The 8,791-nt window shown below is 40.0% G+C and overlaps 2 protein-coding genes across 3 annotated transcripts; one reads left to right on the forward strand and one right to left on the reverse strand.

Moving 5' to 3' along the window:
• Window positions 1-1,299: 1,299 nt before the first annotated feature.
• Window positions 1,300-3,304, reverse strand: LOC306779052 (beta-1,3-galactosyl-O-glycosyl-glycoprotein beta-1,6-N-acetylglucosaminyltransferase-like; the record flags this gene model as incomplete). Its single annotated transcript, XM_079270788.1, has 4 exons — window positions 1,300-1,767; window positions 1,885-2,289; window positions 2,869-2,962; window positions 3,066-3,304. The coding sequence occupies 4 exons, from the start codon at window positions 3,302-3,304 to the stop codon at window positions 1,300-1,302; spliced, it is 1,206 nt and encodes a 401-aa protein (XP_079126914.1).
• Window positions 3,305-4,946: 1,642 nt separating this feature from the next.
• On the forward strand, window positions 4,947-8,791 carry rfk (riboflavin kinase). Of its 2 annotated transcripts, none has more exons than XM_079271050.1 (4): window positions 4,947-5,392; window positions 5,882-6,033; window positions 6,545-6,647; window positions 6,880-8,791. In XM_079271050.1, the coding sequence occupies exons 1-4, from the start codon at window positions 5,311-5,313 to the stop codon at window positions 7,053-7,055; spliced, it is 513 nt and encodes a 170-aa protein (XP_079127176.1). In that variant the 5' UTR covers window positions 4,947-5,310; the 3' UTR covers window positions 7,056-8,791. The 2 variants fall into 2 exon arrangements, with proteins under 2 accessions (XP_079127176.1, XP_079127177.1); XM_079271051.1 differs by having other exon boundaries at window positions 6,883-8,791.

Here is an 8,791-nt window from a genome sequence, read left to right on the forward strand (position 1 = left end):
TTTATATTGTAATTGCTTCTATTGTTTCAGCATGTAAAGTGTCTTTGAGTACCTTTTATAGTGCTATACAAATAAAATGTAATATTATTATACCCACATAACGGACAGAAGCCCGGCTAAAAGCTCATAAAAACATTTTAACAAACACAAGTCCAACCCCAAGCAACTAAATGAGCACACAACAAAAACCTGACCACAGTACATCTGTTTATAGTGGTGGTAGCAATTTTGCTACATCATGCCACCCACACCCATAGCAATGGTGCTAATGCTACGCTCTCAAGCTTTTTTATTTGATTCCAGTCGTCTGTGTTGATTTGCTCAATATCAGGCGAAGCCAGAGTTCGTGAAACACTGACCCGACGGGAAAGCAATGATCTTAACATTGACTTTCTGGAGTGCTGCCATATTATTTGACTTTATCAACAACTAAACATTTTAAAATATATATTTTTAATGAAATAAACCTTAACTAAAAAAAATCAAGGTTGATAAATGAAATGAAAGGCCTACATGCATGTTTAATTAATGGCAAGTGACAAACATTCAAGCTTATGATACATAAATCTTAATCTAAATTACCCCAATAGAATGATAACAGCTGCATGAATACTTAACAGTACAATTCTGTAAATATATATTTACCAGAAATGTAGTATCTAAATCATCTATTTTTCCTGGAAACCATGTTTGAAAATGTATTGGTACATTTTTTTGGTTCATAAATTTGCTTAAGTTCAGGCTTTTTTCACTTTTCTCGAGCCACAACAGTTGTGTTTAGATGGAATGAATACCTTGTGACATATAAATGAAATGTGTTTTACAGTTGTTACAACCCAGCACAAAGGCTGCAACATTAAGGGAGAAAAGACAAGTGGTAAAAGTAATAAGTACACGTTTATTTAAAGAGCATAAACTAACAAAACAAATAAGCAGCCATGTCGGCTAAAGAAGAGGGGCCAGCAGAAGAAGCGGCAGCGCGATCCTTGTTCAGATGGTGCGTCTTTATAGCCGTCACTAAAACCTCTCCATCGTCGGTAATGTTCGGATGTTGTGATATGGTTTGCTAGAGGTTTTGGACTGCAGCTGCATCATTCCAAAGGGATACTCACTCCCAATATTGCCTTGAATTTAAAAAGATGTTTATTAAGTCATTGTATTTGTCTGTTTTTTCTTATCACTTTGGCGTCATTACACTGCAAATCATTTTAAATATCTCTTCATCTTTTTGGCAAAAAAAGAAAGAATTGAAATAGCGTTTGAAGCCATTCTTCATTGCTGGAAAAATGTCCAATACACCTAAAATAACTCAGCTAGTGCCTTGTGTCTCAGATACTTCTCCAAGCAGTAGACAGCAATGGGATATGCTTCTGTGTCAAACTGATTGGCAAAGAGGTGATGCTGTTGAAGCAGCCACTGCAGGTCTCCAGCGCCATACACACATATATCCCTGACATTGTTGCCTTGACATTCTGGGTACACCTCCCCTTCGTGCAACCGCCACTTCACCAGCCGTGCAATCGCATTGATGTCCGTCATGTCGTATTTGGGGCTGGGCCTCTTTGAGCCAGGAACACCAGGGAGTCGTTGAATGGTTGCCCAGAGAAATTCATCAGGACTGAAGGCGTCTTTAGCCCATTCGATCAGTGCCAGGATACGGTTGTGCTCCAACACACTGTGGATGTAGCCTCGGTTAACCACAATGTAGGCATTTCCTGACATAATGGACAGGTTGAAGGGAGGTGGCTCCTTTATATTTTCTGTTGGCTGAGACAGTTAAAGCGGTGAGTGAATGTGATGGTGACCGTCATTGAAGTCAATTTGAAGTTGCAATGACAAAGTTAATGTCCGAATGATCAATTGAGCCATGTATCGCACATGTACCTGGATTTGTCCATCAACTATCTGGTGAGCATGTGACACCCTCCACTGCTTGTTTTCAGGCAGTTTTTCTGACTCCAAGCTGTTACTGCCCTTCAATGACTGCAATGCCCTTACAATCTCCAAATTGGTTTTCAGAGGGAAATCCTGGCCACAAAGGTTTATGAAGTATTTCCATTTTGTTTTAGCGTTATAGAGATCAGCCATACAGTTAAGATCAGCCTGGACACGTGGCCAGGCAGCATAGACCACACTCACAGCCTGGCTGACCATAAAGACATTCGGGAAACAGGAAGTAATGGCACTGATGGCAGAGAAGACTGAGGCCTCTGATTTCTTGTCTACATGGACGCAATAGATATTTTGAGGTGCATAGATGGCTCGCAGCAGTTGCTCAAAGTTCTGCACCTAGAGTATATTAAAAAAATGTATTCAGCTTTTGTGTATCATATGCAATGCCATATATTTACTTGTTGTTACATGTATTTTCTTTATTTATGAAACAATTTAAAGGGGGACTCAAACTATTTAGTATTGCTCTTCCATAAAGTTGGAGTTACTTACAAGAGACAGATTTTTAAAAAAAAGAAGAAAAAAAAGAGGTCAAAACTGAAGCAGCAGTGACCGAAATATTGTAAGAACTTGTATTCTCTCATATGGGGCACGTTCCTTTCCACACTTCCCATAAAACAACTCTTCTATTAGACAACCGTGCCTCCAAAATGCCCACTTCTTTCAATTTCAATATCTTATATCATAGAACTAAATGTTAAAGTATCTTAAGTTTGTGTTCCTCACAGACCGTATTTAAGGCATCTAACCAAAAATCCATTCACTTCAAGACAGGGGAACCGGAAGAGCAAAAATGCGAACTCATTTCTAGGTTTTAGGACTCATTCCTGCAGCACTCTGTTGTTGAAATCGTCGACACCGTTTTTTAAAGTTATTTGAACTTGAGGTATTTTAATTTAAATTTAGGCGACATACCTTATGACGCACAACCATGGAGTAAGCCAGAGGGAAGTCCTCTTCTTCCCTGCTTAATGGGAATGTTATGTATTTTCTGCTTGACTTGAATTTCCTGAATATAATTTAACAAATATTGATTTCTGTTAAATTCAGCACATTGAAAAAATTGTTTCCAGTTCTGCAATCACTGAAACCTGTAGTGTAAAGAAACACACCTGCAGTGGAGGTTTGCATTGATATAATATTCATTGGGGATCTGAACACTCTTTTGGAAGTCTTTCGTGATGGTCAGTGATTTGGCCTGCTCCAGTGCCTCTCTCTCTCCCTGCAGGACTGCTGAACAGTTGCACACATTCTCTAGGCCGCAATCAGCATCTGTATAATCCAACCATCTGTACCCGAGAATGCTACTAGGATCCCAGCTTATATTTAGGCACCTTAGCAGGGAAATCATCCATAGTAATTTCAGTGCAACAGTGAACTTTAGCAGCAGCCAGACTTTTTTTTGTGAGATCATTACTTAAGAGGAGTACCTCAACCACCAAAACTTGTCAGGAATCCCCCTTTATATTAGTTTCTTTTCATCCTGTCTGCCTGTTTTATTAACTCTCCTGTCATTTCAGACCCTGCCACTCACACCCTATCATCTCTCATTCCCCTCACCTGTCATCTCTCATTCCCCTCACCTGGTCCTCCAACGCCCATCTCACCTGCAGCCATTCCCTCATTAGCCCCTCACTATTTAGGTCCACTCACTTGCACCTGTTCCTGTAAGGGCCTGAGGGCCAGGGTAGTGGCTGGAATGTAGGCTCCACCCACTCCTTTAAGAGAGCATTGAGATCAGGTGTGGGAAGAGACACACCTGATCTCCTCGTCGGGGAGATGAACAAAAGGTAAGGAGGGAAACGGAGCAGGACAACATGCGACGAGCGTCTCCAACAATTATAGTTAATGTTCTAATGCTGTCTTTAAGTTTTATTAGCATATTGACTGTGCGTCATACTGTGTATGACGGAAAACCCAGGATCAGATTTCTGTTAGAGAGACGATCTCATAAAGCGGGCTCATGATGTTAGGTGGATGACCAAGAAAAAAAACGGAACGTATACGCTACACACACGCACCACACAAACTTCTAATATAATTTAAAACTCAGGTTTTCCTGTCTTTCCCTGGGCCCATGCTGCAGCCCTGCCGGAATGATATGATAAAATAAGTTCATAGAATAATTAATTCACTTATTTGACCATTTATTACTGCTCCTATGTGGACGCATTTAAATACAAAATTTCATTCCACATTTTATTTTAATTGACTAACAGTCCATACCACTTTAATCGGTATTATTATTATTATTATTATTATTATTATTATTATTATTATTATTAAGAAGAAGAAGAAAAAGAAGGATACACTTATTAATATTTTTTGTTTTTATATAATTATAAATCACAACTATTATGTAGGTAAGGAAGGGTAAACAGTCTGTTTGGGCCATGGTTTGGATCTAAAAGATAGTCCTCATGTCGCCCTCTTGTGGTTTTCATTTAAACACCAAAGGCAGCTTCCGGCTTGCTTGGTATATCCTCCACAGGTAGGCTACCAGAATCAGAATCGTTTATTTTGCCAGTCTATGTTGCAAGGAATTGTATGTGGTGGATGGTGCATAGCATTAAACAGTCAACACACTGCAAAAAGTAGAACATATGTAATGTACAATAAATGTACAATATAATAAAGTGCACAATCATGATAAATGTTTCTGAAACGCTAAGCAGTATTAAGTAACGATAGTAAACTTCGCCTTTTCTAAAACTGGCGGTGCGTTCCCGTCGCCCAAGGGAAACACTTCGGGTTACGGGTTAAAAAAAAGCATGCAAAAGAAAATTTGCGGTCTATTTACCTAGATGCGTCATTGAACGCTTCATTTGTACGTCCTATATTTTCCCACAACATATGAACGCGACACGTAACCCCCCGGGCCTGCTTTGGTCACGCGGTCAATGGCGTCACCAGAAGCGTCACTGAAACTGATGTGCCCACACATGTAATAATCACCGCCTGTGAGAGCTTCATTCTCACTGTCACACTGAGAGTGGACGCAATTTAAGTGAAACCGAGGCAGTCATCTTCTGAGGCCATTACGATCAAAACCTTTGGACGACATCGTTTAGGATCAGGGTGCCTCCAGAGAAGCTACTGGTATAGCTGGTGGACTTTAAACCATCGCTGCTTTGTGAGTGACGTTCAACTTTATCCCACTCGAGCGAGCTAACCAGGCAGGTGAAGCTATAGCCAAAATACAAGGAGGGATTTGAACTATACACTGGTACGATTTCAGTTCAGCTAACGTTAACTGTCAAAGAGTTGCTAGCCGGTTGAGCTGATTGGTCGGTCCGACTTCCTTGCATCGTTCGAGGTCATTCTGAGCCAGCTGTTATCGGGAAGCTAGCGCAAGTCATGAAGAGTCTTCCGTATTTCTGTCGGGGAGAGGTCATTCGAGGCTTCGGGCGAGGAAGCAAGGAACTGGGAATTCCCACAGGTGAGTCTATCGTCTGCCATTGATCTGTGTGAGCGGTTTGAGTAACGTTAGCCAACCTGCTACGTAACGTTAGCTCGCGTAGGTAACGATAGGTCAGTCTGATCGGTCCAGAGTAACTTCACAGAGAACTAGAGTAATGTTACACAATTAACATTGGCAGTGTGTGATTTTGCGGTAGATGTTTGCTTTTACAGTAGAGGTTTGTGTCTAACCATGCAGGGCTTCCAGACAGTGAGGACATTGCCAAAAGTACCCAGTGTGTTACCCACAATTCATTTCTAACAATGTGGGAAAAAAATAATTGTGTGTATTGGAGGTCTTAACAAGCAGTTAACAATGTTTCTCCATGTAGAGAAACATGTTTTATCTACTTTGAGGTGACATTGAGCAAGACACCAGCTCTCAGGAGGAGCGGTTCCCCTTACATGCTAACCTTTTCCCTCTTCTTCTTATTCTGACTCTGCCTCCCTTTCTCTCCCCCATCTCCAGCCAACTTTCCTGACTCGGTGGTGGACAATCTTCCCGCAGATATCGGCACAGGGATCTACTACGGCTGGGCCTGCGTGGGTAATGGTGATGTCTACAAGATGGTGATGAGCATTGGCTGGAACCCTTACTACAAAAATACCAAGAAGTCCATGGTCAGTACAAGAACAGCAGGATTCACTGCAAACTGCTTGGTGTGTTAGTCAGAAAGAAAGCGTGCACATTGCAAATCTATTCATAAGATGTTAAATAATCTTTTACAATCCAGGGTTACAGGCAGTGACTGTATGGTCACAAGGCCATGGTCACACCAGGAATCAAATCATCCACAGTGGGACAAACCAAATAACTGCATGAAATGAATCAAATAGCACTTGTGTTGCATTTTCTAAAGAGGATAGTGGGTAAAGTCTGCAATGTAACACATTTAGAGACACGTTTATTTAAGCAACGATGTTCAAGTGAAAGTATTTGGCTCAAAGATTAAAATAAGACTGTTTACAACATGGTCGTACACACTCCATACTTCTATTTTTTATTTATTTTTCAGCATTTATTTTGAAACTCCCTAATTTTAGTAACCTTCTACATTCTTGTTTGACAACACAAGGTACATGTGACAGTTGCAGTACTCTTATAAAGATTCATATCTTTTTATTATTTCAGGAGACTCATGTGATTCACACATTCAAAGAGGACTTTTACGGGGAGATTCTCAGTGTTGTTGTGGTGGGCTACATCCGTCCAGAGAGAAGCTACAACTCACTTGGTAAGACTCTCCTCCCTCTCGCTACTGTATTGGCATGACCATAACAAAATACAGCATTGCCAAGGCACTGTACCAATATTGAATGTTGACAATTCCTTCTCACACACACACACACGCCTATATTTTTCCTCTTTACCCACCATGATTCCCCCCCTACCTCTTCACTTGTTGTTCTTCTCTTTGTACCGGACTTCTCTCTTTTTTTTTTTTTTTAACTCATTTCTGTTCCCAGCAGAAGTGCTCATTGCAGCCATAAACAACGATATTGAGGAGGCCAAGGCCCAGCTGGAGGTGCCAGAGCATCTCAAACTGAGAAACGACAGCTTCTTCACCAGCGCTCCCAGCCCGTCCTCAGCCCTGCCCCCCACCAGCGCATCCACATCACAGACTATTATGAATGGTCACTGACAGCTGGCTGTGACTGCAGCACTTTGTTCACACCTACACACACACCAGAACAACGGCGATGTTTCTATACGCGCAGGTGTGTTTTCCTTTATTTATCTCAACTGTGTAACTTCCTGTATCGCTTTGCTTCAGCCATCCATTCACTTAATATATGTTCATTTGTACATATCCACAGCAGATTGACTCTGTATATAACAGAAAACACAAATAGTCCATAAACTCAACTCTGAACACTCTTTAGCTAAGGTCGAAAAAAAGAGACTTATGTCTTTTACTGTTGTCTGTGTCAGATGGTTAGAGAGAGTCTGGCCATTCTTATCTGTAACAACAACACTGGTCGCACTGTTAGATGAATATGTAGCTAAATGCAAGGCGTGTGTGACGACAGGGAGATTAAATTATGAATGTAACGGTGTTAAAGTATTCTGGATTTGTCGTCTCATTTTCCTCATGAAAATGTCTTTCCCTTCTAGTGAGACACAAGCCCTCTACTGTTTATCACTGCCCTCAAATGGATGACTATTCAATTGGACTAGAGATTTAATTTAGGGTTAATGCTTATTCAGAAATAAAAATCTTACAGGAAGTATTAACCATTACTGAATGGTTATTTATTGAATGATTGTTTTTAACGAGGGTAAGGATACTTTTAAAATGTATTTGCCCTCTGGGTTTGAGTGGTACTCTCTTGACAAGAAATATATTTCCATTATCAGCGGACAAAAACAATTCTAGATGAGGCTGGATAAGCATGTTATGCACGTCGGTTACGTTGAAAGGCAGCCGTCTTTGAAGTGTGAGCTCTCATTTCTACCATAAATACTTGAAAGGAGTTTCATGTCGATTTACCTACAATTTGCATTCAATGCTTTATCTTTATTCATTAGCTTCCTTTTACGTTCTTGGGGTCTTTCAACATTTTAACTTTTTTTTTTTTTCAAAACATGCTAGTGCTTTACAGTTCTGTGTGCGCCAGCACCTCTAGGTTTTACTAAGAAAATGACACCTAACACGTCTGTTAAATTCTTTGAACCCCTGTAAATAATAGTTTTTAATAAATGAAACGATGAGTCTAGCTATGTGGTTTTGTATTTTAAGTTAAGTGTTATTCAGGGAGTAAAATATATGACTGCATTCTTGCAACAGTAGCTATTTTCATCTCCAAAGTTTTTCCAGCTACCTTTCTATTCTGTCGGTTAGTTTTTGTAAGTTTCCTTTTTAACTTACAGGGAGATGAATAAAAAAATATAATACACGTAGCAGTACTTCACTGTAGTCATGTTGACAAATTCACTGCTGTAAAAAGATTTCCTTTCATGCTGAATGCTACAATATCCATTATATTCATCATCTAAAGCACTTGGCGTACAAAATAAAATTGAAAGTATCTTTGAATTACTGCTGCAGTAGGGTCGAAAATGTGTTGCAATTCTGTATTCTAGTTTACACAGGGACCAGGGTTACTGCACGGAGAGCACCTCTTATGATTTAATTCTTTTTGCTGTCTATAGTTTAATCAAATAAATTGTTTGGTCAAAATACATTTCTTTGTTCATTTAGTTGTTTACACAATGTTAATTACAATATTACGTTACCACAAAATATTGAGCGCTCTTCACATGGCTGGCCTTTTACATTTTGTTTGTTGGCAGTCGAGGGATCTCTTTGTGATTCAGAAATCATTGGCTGATACCTGCGTGAATATTGTTATTGTCCTAATAGGGTCAGCAAATATG

Source organism: Melanostigma gelatinosum (genome assembly GCF_949748355.1).
Source record: "Melanostigma gelatinosum genome assembly, chromosome: 6".
NCBI classification, from domain to species: Eukaryota; Metazoa; Chordata; class Actinopteri; order Perciformes; family Zoarcidae; genus Melanostigma; species Melanostigma gelatinosum.

Bases quoted from the DNA above. Each gene is read 5' to 3' on its own strand.
- rfk (XM_079271050.1), top strand. From the start codon at position 5,311: ATGAAGAGTCTTCCGTATTTCTGTCGGGGAGAGGTCATTCGAGGCTTC. The intron at 5,393-5,881 runs GTGAGTCTATCG...CCCCATCTCCAG, and splicing joins GGAACTGGGAATTCCCACAG to CCAACTTTCCTGACTCGGTG. The intron at 6,648-6,879 runs GTAAGACTCTCC...TTCTGTTCCCAG, and splicing joins GAGAAGCTACAACTCACTTG to CAGAAGTGCTCATTGCAGCC.